The 17079-nt window shown below is 39.1% G+C and overlaps 1 protein-coding gene across 6 annotated transcripts in view; it reads right to left on the bottom strand.

Annotated features, from left to right (window-relative positions):
- Crppa (CDP-L-ribitol pyrophosphorylase A) overlaps nt 1-17079 on the bottom strand; it is a 310932-nt gene that overhangs the window by 139754 nt on the left and 154099 nt on the right. For 5 of the 6 annotated variants that reach the window (XM_060367216.1, XM_060367208.1, XM_060367203.1 and 2 more), the window contains one exon: nt 8535-8666. The exons of the other annotated variant lie outside the window; for it this stretch is intronic. In XM_060367216.1, coding sequence (XP_060223199.1) covers nt 8535-8666 — 132 coding nt within the window. Of the gene's footprint in view, nt 1-8534; nt 8667-17079 lie in introns of those variants that run through there. 6 annotated transcript variants of the gene reach the window in all.

The following is a 17079-nucleotide window of genomic DNA, read 5'->3' as shown; positions in this document are numbered from 1 at the left end:
ACATACATCCTTATAATTTCAAATATGTTCATCTCCCAGGCTGTGAATGCCAGGAGGACTGAAACCCCATCTGAAGATGGCCCTTGTGTTCAGCACAGTGGGAAGTTTGAGGGAAATAATAGTAAGTCAGTGAGAAAGCTGGGTGACTGGACTTAGGATGAAGGAAAGGATTTGAAAGAAAATTAACAATGCAAAGTTTGAGGTTGAACCACATGAATCTACAGTGCTGTAAAATGCCTTTGAAGGTTCTTTGGAATGCATGACTTATATTTAAAACATTTATTTTTATTAGTATGTTTAATTTAAACTTGGTACCTAAGAGGACAACATCTTATTGAGACAAAAATTTAAGTTACTTGAGAATCATCATATGGTTGAATACCAAAAATATAAAATTATGGAAAAACATGCTCATTTCATTATTCTCATTTCATTATTATGGGTTTCTTTTTACTCATATACAACATACCTGTCTCATCATTAAAAAAATTAGAAAATGATGATGCCACAACACTGTGTGTGACATTGATTTATTGAATTAAAAGCAACTGTAAACATACAAAATTAATTTTCTTTCTTTTTTTTTGGCTTTCTACATTCCACTGTACCTACCTAGCTTCCTATCACCAATATATTCATGTGGCCAATAAAAAAACACGCGTTTTTAAGTATACATAATATACATGCATATGTATATTAATAATGATTTTCATGTTTAAATATTTGTAGACCTACTTTGTTTTTGAATACCTGAATTTACAAGGAGACAGTCAGCAATAAAGTTAGCACGCAGTCCATTCTATTAGCACTTTACTAGTATTGTAGTTGGCAGAACCTGATGTGGCTTCCAACAATCACCAATGCCCAAAGCCCGGCATCCTGCATTTAACACCCTCCCTGAGCGAGGGCGGGGCCTGGGAAGTGGCCTCTGATCCACAGAATAAAGCAGTGTGGAGTGGTGGCTTGGTTCTGAAGCTAAGGGAGAGTAGAGTTTAGTCTTGCTGGGTGTCTCTTCTGCTTGCTCTGCTTTTTTTTTTTTTTTTTTTTTTGTTCTTATCAATGCAGTTTATTCAGGAATCTTGAACAATCATCTGACCCTGGGGAAAGCCAGCCCACAGCTTAAATAGCCTCTGGGTAGCCAACCCCAGCGTGCCATGTGGGCAATGCAGATAGGTCCACATACATGGAAGCAAGCCAGATCCTCAGCCTTAGCCAAATGTGGAGTTGTTCCTGACAGAGAGCACTCACCATCAGGAAGGTGGAAGGCGGAAAGCAGCTCCATCTTTAAGGCGCGGCATTACGCAGCTCTCTACAGTTCCCCCTTTTTGTTTTAGACGCATCAGGCAAGAGTAAAGGTCTGATCTCTGATAGTAGAAATAAATTGGGACTTTGTAGCAATGCTAATTTAAGACTCTGTAAAGGTCCTGAGACAAGGAAGAACTGAGGGGCCAGTGCAATGGCGCACGGTGGAGGCAGTGAACACTGACTTTGAAAGGAGATCCTTTTTAGGAGCCTCAGGGGCGGCAGACTTGAAAGTGACCCAGATGCAGATGGTCACCAGTATCTAAGCGGTAAAACCGCTCTCAGGATTCTAAACAGAAAATGACAAGGGAATACATTCCCAAAGGAATTAGATCAAGAATCTTTCGTATTGTTCTCCCTGAGAGAATACAATGTTTTCATTTTCAGACATAATTTGTTTCTTTTTACCACAAATAAAATAGATATGTAACAAATCAGTGTATCTAATACTGCATCACATTTGAATATGCCCCAGTGAGCTGATCTTATTGCCGTTTTTAGTCTACCAAATGAGCCAATCAAATTCCTTAAAAAATAATTTTGTTTTTCAAACTTAGACAAAATTAAAGATATTATTTTTATGATCTTCATATTTTCCCAAATTCTCAAGTCTAAACAATAAAAGCCCAAGTAATATTGAGAAGTGAAAAATATTTTATCTCATAAACATCCCACATCCAGTAAACAAAGAAAGAAAGGAAGGAAAGGAGGGAGGGAGGGAGGGAGGGAGGGAAGGAAGGAAGGAAGGAAGGAAGGAAGGAAGGAAGGAAGGAAGGAAGGAAGGAAGGAAGGAAGGGAAGGGAAGGAGCCTATAAACTGAACAGGGCCTTGTGGGTTTTTGCGCACAGATACAGTGCTGCATATTAGAGTACATGTTTCCATGCTGTGTTCCATGCTGCCTGTTAGTGTGCATGCTTCAGTGCTGTGTTCCGTGTTGCATGTTAGTGTGCATGCTTCAGTGCTGTACAAACTGACATCTGTTCACTCAGTTACCTGAGCTAAAGACCAAACAACTGCTCACTGAAGGAAACAAAAGCTAACTCCTCCAGTTTTATGTTTGTTCGATTGTTTGTTTTCTTCCTTGTTTAATGTTTGGCAGCACACAGACATCCCTAGCTACACTTTGAACAATCCTGTGCTCTCGAAGGATGATACCAAATAATACTTCAGATAGAAAACAAATTCAGTCTTTGGACACAAAGATATATTAGAGATGTTGTACTTGCATATTTCTTAACAAGTGTACTTGCAATAATTACAAAGATTCAGCATACAGAATGCTTCTAAAGATATTTAGAGTGAACACAAGACCCTCAAAACAGACAACAAAGAATAATAGCATTTAACCCATAAAATACAATAATCTTATATATTTGTGATGTAAGACTTATTTACATAATCATATTTAATTTAATGTTGCTACAAGGCTTCACTTTTTAGTCTCAGATCTTGTTTGGGGAATTATATAACTTTCATAAGTCTTTCACAAATGATTACTAAAACAAAAATGTAGAGAAAGGCTTTGCTAACTTCTTTTTTACTGTACCACTTCCATATCGTTAATAATGTTAAAAGTTGAAATTCAGAAGCTGAGCCAGGGTGACAGAGTCTAAACTCCAATCGCCACAGTTGCTTTCTGTAACTCTGCCAACTGGCATCATCCTTTCTAGTCGCCCCCTATGACAGTGATCACTCCTTTCTAAACGCCTACTGTCTCTGATCAAAACCACCAGAAACGTGTTGAGCAGGAAGAAATAAAAATGAGAACACCTACACATGAAATTCCCAGTGCCCCACCCTGTTCCCTTTCTTTCTTTTCTTCTTTCTTTCTTTGTTTCTTTCTTTTTCCTTTCTTTCATTTTCTTCCTTTCTTTCTTTTTAAGCTTTTTCTGGCTGAATATCACTCTTCTCTGGTTGTCTTTCATTTTATTTTTATTATGCTGTCTAAAAGAAAAATAACAATTGCTCTCTAAACTATATTAAAATTTACAAACTGTAAGCCTAATTCATTAATGAAACAAATAAAACTAGTACAGTGAAACTCACACTGCCCACTTCTTCACGTCCTCCACATACATTTGGTTCTGTTTGGTGGTTCATTTGCTTGGTTGAGATAGGGTCTCACTATATAAATCAGGGTGGTCTCAAACTCATCTTCCTGCCTTGGGAGTATAGGCAAGTTCTACCATGGCTAGCCTCACACAAAGGTTTTAAGGTCTTTTACAAATGCAGCATCTTTACATAAATTGTCAAACACTATACAGCTGCTTCTTTAATGCAGAAGCATATGCGCTTTTTTCATCAGTATAGTCATAGGTTCAGAAAATTCTTTAACCTTGAAACCATGTGTTTGCTTTGACCTCGAATACCTGAGGCTTTAAAATACATGTACAGAATAAAAAACTGGGACTTTATAAAGTTTATAGACTGTAAAAGTTTTATTATAGGTCATATATAAAAATTATAGAGAATGTATACTTGCAAATATTTACACTAAGGATCACTATAAAATATTTTAGACGTCTATAAAATAAGTCTGCAAACTCTTATTGGCTTAAAATATTCATGCCTTAAATATTATCTCTGATTAAATTCATAACTATAACAGACACAAATAACCAGATAATTAGAATGCATTCCTCCAATAGAATTTTTCAACTTTGTGACTTCCATAGCAAAGTTGCATTAAAAATAATAAAGAACTCTTATATTTTTGGTTGTGAGCCTAGCCTTTAACGGCTGAGCCATCTCTCCAACCCAATGAATCATCTGAAGGAATGGGCGGGCATGGGAGCGTTAGCAGGCCTTCTGGTGTTGGTCTCCTTGGTTTGCCTGTGGTGTATATGCAAGATTAGAGTCTCACAACAGCGTAATGCAGCCATGATCATTCAGGCCTTTACAGCCATTGAAGCAGGACAGTCTCCCCAAGCATGGTTGGCTACCATAAAAAGCTAAAATGTTATGCTCAGGATGCGAGGCTAAGCACTGCACTCAGGGTCAGCTGCTGTAGACCCAGAGAAGAGCATGTCTGATTGCTGAAGAGCATGTCTGATTGCATGCGGGTTGATGCCCCAGGTCCCACCTCTGAGAAAAAGGTATCAGACGGGTCTGATGCTCTTTTGGTGGATGACACCTAAATGAACATCGGTACAAAGTCCCAATTTATTTCTACTATCAGAGATCAGACCTCTACTCTTGCCTGATGCGTCTAAAACAAAAAGGGGGAACTGTAGAGAGCTGCGTAATGCCACGCCTTAAAGATGGAGCTGGTTTCCGCCTTCCACCTTCCCGATGGTGAGTGCTCTCTGTCAGGAACAACTCCACATTTGGCTAAGGCTGAGGATCTGGCTTGCTTCCATGTATGTGGACCTATCTGCATTTCCCACGTGGCACGCTGGGGTTGGCTACCCAGAGGCTATTTAAGCTGTGAGCTGGCTTTCCCCAGGGTCAGATGATTGTTCAAGGTTCCTGAATAAACTGCATTGAAAATAATAATAATAATAATAAAGAACAAGATTTTGTTTTTAAAGACAGGGTCTTAAATTCTTGATCCTCATGTGCCAGACATCTGAATGATAGGCTTACCAGTGGTTCCCACCATCCAGATGAGAGTATCCTTTTACTGACAAGAGGTACAGGCCTTTTCTCCAGTCCACCTTGGGTAGCTTATGGAAACCTGGCTTTGCAGGTTTCAGCTCAGAGTCACAGAGATCAGAGGGCAAGCAATGGATTCCAAATGCTTCTGTTTTCAATCAGGCTTGCTTTCCAACCAAGGGATTACCTCAGGTACAGAGACCTGAGTAATTATATGTCACCCCGTGACTATGCAGAGCATGCTGGGTATTGAGGTCTGTATTAAAGCTGCTGGATTCAGCAGGTAAAAATAAGAAGGTATTAAGCTAAATTCAAACCTCATATAAGTAGTTTGTAATGCAAGTGTGTCCCATGTGATATTTAGAATGCACTTAATACCAAAAAATTATTCATGGCTTAGGAATTGTAACTGAACAAGTTGCCAACGTTTTACCTGGCAACTCCAGCTTTGCTGGAAAGCTGGCTGCAGAGCATGCAGACACCTGATGGGAATCATGGAACCCTGAAGGTTCCAAGGGCTGGATATGATCTTTCTTTCTCCCATTTTGAGCTTTGTCTAAATAAATTTTATTTTATACCTGCACATTGTGTTATTAGCATTGTTCATCCATGATTCCCTCGTAAATATGGAAAATTATTTATAACCAAAAATTACAGCATGTGGAGAAGGGAATATTCCTGACCAAGAACACACAGACCTACGTTCCTACTCTACCAGTTCTGTCTTTGAGCAAGAATATGTATCTCTTTAGAGCTTGGGTGGCTTGACTTTCAGAGCCTCTACAGCTTCAGCATCTTAGATTTCCAGGATCCTGTGTAAAGTAAAATGTATCACCTTTTTGATGGCTAAATTGAGGTCATCTTTACAAATTTTAGAGGCAAATCTTACAGCTACATCGAAGTTCAAGAATGCTGAAGTACCACCTATAAGGTGGTTTCATATTTCTGAGACTCACTAACTTGCACAGACAAGCTGAAGCTATTGTCAGCTCAAACCATCTTCCTACCTCAGACTTCATGTAGTGTTGCAAGTAACACACCAAGCCCATATGGATGATAATCATTATATTTAATTAAAGTCTGTCTACTTAAAAAACAAACCTGCAGACTAAAGACATACCTTAGATAATGTCACAAATTGTAGCTATGTATAAAAATACAATTATTTTGTTGATTGCTCACATGGAAATTTTAAAATTTTATTTGTATTTTACATATGTGCACAAACGTGTTTGCATGTTTTGAATGATTAGGAGCAAAGCATCCTGCCTTCTACTTAACTTGTTGCTACTAACATAAAAATACATGCTTTTATTTAGTTAAGTGCTATGTTCTATCCAAATTTAGATGCCAAGCACTCATCTTTTTTTTTTTTTGGGGTACAATCTTTTATTTATTTTTTTTAATTTTTCATCAATTACACTTGATTCATTCTGCATCCCCCCATAAGCCCCTCCCTCCTCCCCTCCCAATCCCACCCTCCCTCCTCCCTCTGCTTGCATGCCACTCCCCAAGTCCACTAATAGGGGAGGTTCTCCTCTCCTTTCTGATCTTAGACTGTGAGTTCACATCAAAAGTGGCTGCATTGTCCTCTACTATGGCCTGGTAAGGCTGCTCCCCCCCAGAGGGAGGTGATCAAAGAGCAGGCCAATCAGATTATGTCAGAGGCAGTCCCTCTTCACATTACTATGTAATCCAATTGGACTCTGAACTGCCCTGGGCTACATCTGTGCAGGGGTTCTGGGTTATCTCCATGAATAGTCCTTGGTTGGAGTATGAGTCTCTGGGAAGTTCCCTGTGTTCAAATTTTCTTGTTCTGTTGCTCTCCTTGTGGAGACCCTGTCCTCTCCAGCTCTTACTATTTCCCAGTTCTTACCTAAAATTCCATTCACTCTGCCCAACAGTTGCCCATCAGGCTCAGCATCTGCTTTGATAGTCTGAAGGCCAAGCACTCATCTTAAGTGCTTAAGTAACATGTATTGGGGGAAATCATTTGATCATCAATATCATAAAAATGCCATAAAATTAAGCAATTTCAGAGTTGGCACAAGGCATGAGTAATAGTTCTACAGGAGTGCCCATAAAATAGAGGACCTCAGTTACATCTGAAGTTTAAATCCCACTTTGGAACATAATTATAGATTTATCTGAAATATTTTTGTTTAGTAAATCTGACAATATTATTTGAACTGTCTAACAGATGTTGTTTGACAACTTATTACTTCTTTTTTGGCTTTTGGTTCCTTTATTTTCTGAGGGGAATTTTATACATGAATTTTTATTTACATCATCTTTGCCCCTCCTTTTCTCCTCTCTAGCTTCTCCCATACACCAACTCCCTCTCAAATTAGTGACTGATTCTTAAATTATTGTTACCTGTGCATATGTATATGCATATAAATGTAACAAGTACACACACACACACACACAAAACCTACTGAGTACATAACCTACTGAGGCCATTCATACGTGTGCGTGTTTAGGGCTGACTATTTATGACAGGATAAACTATCAGGGAGTTCACTCTGAGGAAAACTGATTCTACCTCTCTCAGCAGCCAACAATTACCTGTAGATCTTCACCAAAGAGTGGGACTTTGTAAAAGCCCCTGATGCAAGCTGCTATGTCAACTGTGGTTACCATCATGTAAGTCTCATTTAGGCAGCCATGTTATTCCATGAGTGCAGCTTTCCTGCCATGTTCAGAAGACACAGGCTAGCAGTAGGCACCCTTGCCCCTGGCCCTTTAGGATGTTTCTTTCCTCTCTTCCACAAATTTTCCTAAGCCTTAGGTATAGGAGTTACATTATAGGAGCATCAACTGTGGCTGAGCATGGCAGTTGTTTGTTTGGACTTAAGACATGCTAAATAAGAGGGAACATATGTCCAACACTGCAAATTTAATCAACTACCTGTGGCTGGAATGTTAGTAGCTCCAGAAGACAATGTACTATTCCTATTCTCCTAAACGAAACTGATCTCTACCCGTATCTAAATAGTTGCCCCTCCTCACAGCCACAGACAAGTTCAGCTCTCACCCCTCATTGAAGAAGTTTCTTTTGTCATTGATGGCTGTCATTACAGAGATCCACAGCTTGTCAAAATGTAGAGCATCTTCTCTAAAACAGATGACTTTTATTTTCACTGTATAGCTGAGAAGTCAGACAACTTGCAGGCCATAGAGAGAGGAGTGAGTCTGTGTGTGAGTGTGCATGTATGGGAGTGGACGCATGTTCTACTGAGTACAGCACACGTGTGGAGATCAGACGACAGCTCCAGGTGTCAGTCATTTCCTCTTGCCTTGCATGAGGCACTGTCTGTTGTCATTGGGTGTGCCAAGCTACATGGCATAAAAATTTCTGTAGCCTCTCCTTCCCCAACTCGCATTTCTCTTTAAGAGCATAATGGTTATAGCTCCGTCCTTTTGCATCAGCTTTTTACACAGGGTCTTGTGGTTCAAACTTAGCTTCTTAGTCTTATATACAAGAGCTTTAGCTCCTGAATCCTCTCTGCAGCCCCAGATGAGTAATTTTCCAGTCGTTATTTTCTGTACCATCATCATCCATTTTTTTATCGAAATAGTTTTGTACTCTGAGAAGTATGAAAACATGCACCCTGTAATATTAACAACTTACATACCTGTGAGGAATTTAGGAGGAGTCCACTTAATAAAATATTCTTTTCTTTCACTTCCTTGGCTAAGTCCCTAATCCACATCAGGCTTTCCAACTTCTGAGTGAGCGATACCAATGTGAAATCAAGGCAATGCACCTGCAAACAAAACAGAGTTGTTCTTTTCAGCCTTCTTCTTAAGAAAAGGAAAGTAAAGCTCAAACAACTGCAATATTCTATTACTTTTGTTAATACATGTTAATAGTTTCCAACTTCTTTTAGGCAATCATAAATAAATAAATAATTTAATAAGTAAATAACTCCTCTGTTTTTAAATTAATTTTTTATTTATTATAACTTATTCACTTTGCATCCTAGCTGTAGCCCCCTCCTTTGTACCCTCCCAATTCCACCCTCCTTCTCTTTACTCCTCACATACCCCTCTGCCAGTCCACTGATAAGGGGGATCTTCCTCCCCTTCCAATTGACCCTAGCCTATCAGGTCTCATTAGGACTGGCTGCATTGTCTTCCTCTGTGGCCTGGCAAGGCTACTACCCCTCAGGTGGAGGTGACCAAAGGGCCAGCCACTGAGTTCATGTCACAGATAGCCCTTGTTCCCCTTACTAGAGAATCTACTTGGACACTGAGCTGCCATGGGCTACATCTGTGCAAGGGTTCTAAGTTATCTCCATGCATGGTCCTTGGTTGGAGTATCAGTCTCAGAAAAGACCCCTGCACCCAGATTTTTGGTTCTGTTGCTCTCTTTGTGTAATTCCTGTCCCCTCCAGGTCTTTCACCTTTCCCTTCTTTCATAAGATTCTCTGGACTCTGCCCAAAGTTTGGCTGAGTCTCAGTATTTGCTTTGATACCCTGCTGGCAGGATCCTGTCCTTTTCTGTTTTCTCCTTCTTCTGATGTCTATCCCGTTTGCTTTCTGAGTAAAGATTGAACATCTTACCCAGGGTCCTCCTTCTTGCTTGGTTTCTATAGCCAGAGCATGGAAACAAACCAGATGTCCCTCCAATGAGGAATGGATACAGAAAAATGTGGTATATTTACACAAGGGAATACTATTCAGCAATTAAAATCAATCAAAGAAATCATGAAATTGGCAGGCAAATGGTGGGAAGGTGGGAACTAGAAAAGATGATCCGGAGTGAGGTATCTCAGAAGCAGAAAAACACCTATGGTATATACTCACTTATAAGATATTAGATATAATAGACATATAATATATGATAAACTATCATAAATAATATGATAGATATTAGACATATAATATATGATAAACTCCTATGTTTTAAATATGCGGTAAATACTCAATAAGAATAATACATTGAAAAAATAAAACTCTGTTCAGCTATGTGCCTTGTATTCCTGACTTCTCCAATACTTTAAACATAAATGGATGTTGGATTTTATCAAACGCTTTTTCAGCATCTAAGGAGATTATCATGTGGTTTATTTTCTTTCAGTTTGTTTATATGGTGGATCACATTGATGGATTTCTATATATTGAACCACCCCTGCACACCTGGGATGAAGCCTACTTGGTCATAGTGGATGATATCTTTGATGTGTTCTTGGATTTGGTTTGCAAGTATTTTGTTGAGTATTTTTGCATCAACGTTCATAAGGGAGATTGGCCTGAAATTATCTAACTTTGTTGAGTCTTTGTGAGGTTTAGGTACCAACGTGATTGTGGCTTCATATAATGAGTTCGGTAGTGTTCCTTCTGTTTTTATTTTATGGAATAGTTTGAAGAGTATTGGTGTTAGCTCTTCTCTGAAGGTCTGGTAGAATTCTGCACTGAAAACATCTGGCCCTGGGCTTTTTTTGGATGGGAGACTTTTGATGACCACTTCTATTTCCTTGGGGGATATAAGACTATATAAGTGATTTACCTGGTCTTGATTCAGCTGTGGTAAGTGTAATCAATCAAGAAAATTGTCCATTTCATTTAGATTTTCAAATTTTGTGGCATATAAGATTTTGAAGTAAGACCTAATGATTGTTTGGATTTCCTCAGTGTCTGTTATTATGTCCTCCTTTTCATTTCTGATTTTGTTGATTTGGATTAGTGTATCTCTGCCTTTTAGTTAGTTTGGCTAAGGGTTTGTCTATCTTGTTAATTTTGTCAAAGAACCAGCTCTTGATTTCATTGATTCTTTAAACTGTTTTATTTGTGGAGAGATTATGGGGAAAGGGGAACCCTCCTCCACTGCTGGTGGGAATGTAAACTTTTGCAACTACTCTGGAAAGCAATCTGGTGCTTTCTCAGACAATTAGGAATAGCACTTCCACAAGATCCAGGATACCACTCCTAGGCATATATCCAAAAAATGCTCAAGTACACAATAAGGACATTTGCTCAACCACATTTGTAGCAGCTCTATTCATAATAGCCAGAAGATAGAAACAACCCAGATGACCCTCAAATGAGAAAGAGATACAGAAATTGTGGTACATCTACACAATGGAATATTACTCAGCAATAAAAAAAACAAGGAAATCATGAAATTTGCAGGTAAATGGTGGGAACTAAAAAAGATCATCCTAAGTGAGCTATCCCAGAAGCAGAAAGACACACAGGGTATAAATTCACTCATACAAAAATACAATATGAGATAAACCTACTAAAATCTGTACACCTAAAGAAACTAATAAACAAGGAGGATTCTGGCTAAAATGCTCAATCCCCATTCAGAAAGGCAAAGAGAATGGACATCAGAAGAAGGAGAAAACGAGGAACAAGTCAGGAGCCTGCCACAAAGAGTCTCTGAAAGGCACTACCCTGAAGGGTATCAAAGCAGATGCTGAGACTCATAGCCAAACTTTGGGCAGAGTGCAGAAAATCTTATGAAAGAAGTGGGAAACAGTAAGATCTGGAGAGGACAGGAGCTCCACAAGGAGAGAAACAGAACCAAAATATCTGGGCACAGGGGTCTTTTCTGAGCCTGATACTCCAACCAAGGACCATGCATCTAGATAACCTAAAACCCCTGCACAGATGTAGCCCATGGCAGTTCAGTGTCCAAGTGGGTTCCATAGTAATGGGAACAGGGACTGTCTCTGACATGAATTGATTATCCTGCTCTTTGATCACCTCCCCCTGAGAGGGAAGCAACCTTACCAGGACACAGAGGGAGACAATGCAGCTACTCCTGATGAAACCTAATAGACTAGGACCAGAAGGAAGGAAAGGAAGACCTCCCATATCAGTGGACATGGGGAGAGGCTTGTGTGAAGAAGGGGAAGGGAGGAAGGGATTAGGAGGGAAGAAGGGAGGAAGTTACAGGGGGGATAAAAATGATTAAAATGTAATTAATAAAAAATTAAAAAAATAAAACTCTACCATTCTGTTGCACATCAGATCAGTTATATAAAAACAAGATTCCAGTAATTAAGTTTAACTGAAGATGTATAGCAAGGTTCATTATTTCTTAGCCTATAAAAAGCTAATAAAATTAAGGAAAGGAAATATGCACAGTATTTTACAATGTCTGACATCTCCAATAAATATCTATGTCCATTAGAAGCCCAGAGATTTTTTTTTCTATGGAATTTTTTAGCAATGTCAGTATTCTAGAAAAAAATGCTAATTTAGTAAGGAAGGACTTAGTCTTCTTTAAGGGATGGCCACTGGGAGTTTGAGGGTACTTCAATGAGTATATGGGTATCACATATTGGACTTGGGCGTTTTTTTGGGGGGATAGGGTATAAGGCTGGAAGCATGGACCTGGGAGGAAAGAAAGTTGAGTGTGATCAGAGTGCATTGTGTGAAATTCTCAAGTAATAAAAAAAATATGTTAGAAAAATAAATAAATTAAAATAAAACAATTCAATTAAAATTGAAAGGATCTCAGAGTGATACTTCCTTATTCTCTAAATCATTACAATTTTTTCCCAGAAAGTTTGTTAAGCGGAAACATAAAACATTACTCTTATTACTCTTATTATCACCCTGATTCAACAGTTGTCAACCTTTGGTTCACCACCCCTTTGGGGTTGAACAACCCTTTCATAAGATCCCCTAAGACCATCAAAAAACTCAAATATTTACATATTCATAACAGTAGCAAAATTACAGTTACAAAGTATCAACAACATAACTTTATGGCTAGGGTCACCACAACATGAGAAACTGCAGTAAAGGGTTGCAGAAGGTTGAGAACCAGTGGCCTAAATGATGCAAAGAACACTAATACATAGATGTGTACTTATGAAACACCTAATTTAAAATATTGCTTCAGAGTTATAAATTTCCCTATTATATATTTGCTTACTAGCCAGAAGCATTTTAAACTGTATCCTACTTTCATGTTGCTGTATGGACATTGCACTTCTGCCCTGCTCACTGACATAAACATATTTCATAGCAAACATACATTTTATCATATTTCTTCTATAGTATAAAGGAAATAGATTTTCCATCCTAACATTGAACTTTGCTTTTCCAAGGAAAAATATAATTATGATGCTATTTTTTTTATTGCTGGAGATTAAGCCTAGGATATCACACATGGCTAAAATGCATACAATCATTGACTTGTATTCCAGTTCCTGTAATGCTCAATTTAAAGAGACTTGTACAATAATTTTAATACATGTTAGTTCAGTAGATATCCAATAACACTGTTTTAGAACTTTTTATTAAACACATCTAACTGAAAATACTTATATATAGCTATTTCCCCTTGGAATCTAAAAATGGCATAATACAATTATATGCCAAAGAAATAACTTTAAAATAATATTATACAAAGATTCTTAAAAAAAACAAAGTGTTTTTTTTTTCAAGAAAATTATAAGCAGAAAGGCTTTCAAATGAGCTAACCAACTGATGAGTAAGGGTGAAAGAATATGACTATGGAAACTTCAACCCTCCCTCTCCTGCCTCCACTTCCCTGGCAACTCATAAAGGTAGAAGTTCAGCTGTTTTAGGAAGAAATGCTGCTTATGGTAAGAATAACTGTGGTCTAATGAGATACAACATGGCCAAGAGTGTAAATGTACTGTAAATGCTAGACTCTCCACCAGTGTCTTCCAGCCTGTATAACCAATGTTTGGTGCCCAGGACCTCAAAGACCTCTGGGTATACCAGGAGACACTGGTGCCACTCAGAAGTCCTGTAAAGAATGGCTCTCCACCTACCTTAAAGTTGATGACTGAAGAGACTTTTTTTTATTCATTGATGTTTGAATTGTTTTATTTGTTTCTAATTTATATTTTTCACTTTTTTAACTTTCATTAATTACGCTTTATTCACTTTGTATCCCCCCCCCCATAAAAACCTTCCCTTTTCCCCTCCTAATTCCACCCTCCCTCCCCCGTCTTCAATATGCCATTCCCCAAGTCCATTGATAGGGGAAGTCCCCCTCTCCTTCCTTCTGATCTTAGTCTATCAGATCTCATCAGGAGTGGCTGCATTGTCATCTTCTGTGCCCTGGTAAGGCTGCTCCCCCCTCAGGGGGAGGTGATCAAAAAGCAGGCCAATCAGTTTATGTCAGAGGCAGTCCCTCTTCCCATTACTATGGAACACACTTGGACACTGAACTAACATGGGCTACATCGTTGCAGGGGTTCAAGGTTATCTCCATGCATGGTACTTGGTTGGAATATGAGTCTCTGGGAAGACCCCTGTGTTCAAATTTTCTGGTTCTGTTTCTCTCCTTGTGGGGTTCCTGTCCTCTCCAGATCTTACTATTTCCCACTTCTTTCATAAGATTCCAAGCACTATGTCCAACAGTTGGCCATAAGTCTCAGCGTCTGATTTGATAGTCTGCAGGGCAGAGCCTTTCAGAGGCTTTCTGTGGCAGGTTCCTAGGTTGTTTCTTGTTTTCTTCTTCTTCTAATGTCCATCCTCTTTGCCTTTCGGGATAGGGATTGAGCATTTTAGTCAGAGTCATGCCTCTTGATTAGTTTCTTTAGGTGTACAGATTTTAGTAGTTTTATCTTATCTTATAGGTTTATGAGTGAGTATATACCGTGTGGTCTTTCTGCTTCTGGGACAGCTCACTCAGGAAGATCCTTTCCAGTTCCCACCATTTGCCTGCAAATTTCCTGATTTCCTTATTTTTCATTGCTGAGTAATTCCATTGTGTACATGTACCACAATTTCTGTATCCATTCTGAAGAGATTCTTATATTATTGATCAAACTACATCTACAAAGTCTCCTTCCTATGGATTTGCAATATTTAAGTGAACCAGAATTTCCGGTTATAGGTTTGTAAACAAAAAACAAGCTAACTTACCAGACTCCAGACATTGCAAAAATTGTAGTCATGGACAGAACTTTTGTTTACTTTTTAGAAACAGGGATTCTCTGTGTAGCTTTAGCTGTCCTAGATCTGACCCTGTAGACCAGATTGGCCTTAAAAATGAAAATCTCAAGAAGTGAAACAGCAACAAATCAAGTAATCCAATTAAAAAAATGAGATAGATGACTTAACAAAGAATTCTCAATAGAGAAATATCAAATGACAGAGAAACACTTAAAAAAATGCTCAACATCCTTACTTATCAAGGAAATGCAAATCAAAATGACCCTGAGATTTCACCTTACCCCCATCAGAATGACTAAGATCAAAAATTCAACTGACAACACATGCTAGAGAGGATGTGGAGAAAGGGGAATCCTCCTCCATTGCTGATGGGAATGTAAACTTGTAGAACCACTTTGGAAATCCATCTGGAGCTTTGTCAGAAAATTAGGAACAGTGCTTCCTCAAGATCCAGCAATAACACTCCTAGGCATATATCCAAAAGACACTCAAGTATAAAACAAGGACATCTGTTCAATCAACCGTGTTCATCACAGCTTTATTCATAATAGCCAGAATCTGGAAACAAACCAGATGTCCCTGAACTGAGGAATGGATACAGAAATTGTGGTACATTTACACAATGGGATACTACTCAGCAATTAAAAATGAGGAAATCATGAAATTTGCAGGTAAATGGTGGAAACTAGAAAAGATCATCCTGAGGAAGCTATCCCAGAAGCAGAAAGACACACAGGGTATATACTCACTTATAAGTGGATATTAGACATATAATATAGGATAAATATGCTAAAATCTGTACACCTAAAGAAGCTAATCAAGGAGGATCCTGAGTAAGGTGCACAATCCTCACTCAGAAAGGCAAACAGGAGAGACATCAGAAGGGGGAGAAAACAGGCAGCAGGACAGGAGCCTACTACAGAGGGCCTTTGAACGAATCTCCCCAGCAATATATCAAAGCAGATGCTGAGACTCATTGCCAATCTTTGGGCGGAGTGCAGGGAACCTTATGAAAGAAGGGGGAGACAGTAAGACCTGGAGGGAACAGGAGCTTCACAAGGAGAGCAACAGAACCAATAAACCTGGGCCCAGGGGTCTTTTCTGAGACTGATACTCTACCCAAGCACCATGCATGGAGATAACCTAGAACCCCTGAACAGATGTAGCCCATGGCAATTTTCAAGTGGGTACCCTAGTAAGGGGAATAGGGACTGTCTCTGACATAAACTTAGTGGCTGGCTCTTTGATCACCTCCCTCTGATGGGGTAGCAGTCTTACCAGGCCACAGAGGAAGTCAATGCTACCAGTCATGATGAGACCAGATAGGCCAGGGTCAGAGGGAAGGGAAGGAGGACTGCCCCTTTCAGTGGACTTGAAGAGGGCATGGAAGGAGATAAGGAAGAGAAGGATGGTGGGATTGGGAGGGAATGAACGAGGGGACTAGAGCTGGGATACAAAGTGAATAAACTATAAGTTATAAAAAAAATAAATTAATTAAAAAGAAGAAAATCTCAAACATTTTATTTTACCAAGAGAGACTCAGGAGCCAGATGCTGGAATGAAAACCTGCCAACTCAGAGACAGAGAAAGCACTCAGCTGACTTTCCTTCTCAGCTCAGGTCCATGTAGAAAAAACCCAAAAGACTCACTAGCCCAAGCATGTACCGTCACCACCCTGCTTCGTGGATAGAACTTACAGCCAGGAGGTAAATTTCAAATCCATGTACGCACCAGGATCAAGTAGACACCGTAAAAGTCTGCTGGCTAATGTGTCATCCGTAATTAATGAGTGAACTAGCAAATGGCTTATGTGTTTAACCTTGGACAGCTCTATGGGTGGCCAGGGCTCTGGCTCCCACTGTTTGCGCAGGCCCATCTGTGCCTCCTGCCTCCTGTAGTCAATCCCACACATGCTTTAGATTTCTCCAGTGACCTGCTAATACATCACTTGTCCAAGACGAATTCCTATTGATTTTTAATAATTAAGATGTGACTTTCATTCATTTCTAAGGACAGGTATGTTTGTTAAAGGAGCAGAACTAAATATTAAGTATAATAAAACTCCAATTTGCCTCTCTTAACTCCATTGTTCCTGTTTCCAGGAAGGCCAGAGAAAGAAGTCAAAATTTGTGGTATGAGAGGAAAGAGACTGTTTATTTGACTAACAAAAAACTTAATTTCTGGAGCGCTAATGTATCCAAATAACACATTGCTCAAAGCCAACAAAAGTGTAAGAAGGGTGGTCAAGAAAAAAGTACTGGTAATTATCAAATAAATGACTTAGAA

The sequence above is a fragment of the Meriones unguiculatus genome, chromosome 1 (assembly GCF_030254825.1).
Source record: "Meriones unguiculatus strain TT.TT164.6M chromosome 1, Bangor_MerUng_6.1, whole genome shotgun sequence".
In the NCBI taxonomy this organism is placed as follows: Eukaryota; Metazoa; Chordata; class Mammalia; order Rodentia; family Muridae; genus Meriones; species Meriones unguiculatus.
The sequence above is the reverse complement of the archived record's forward strand: the minus strand, read 5'-3'. Positions and strand labels throughout refer to the sequence as shown.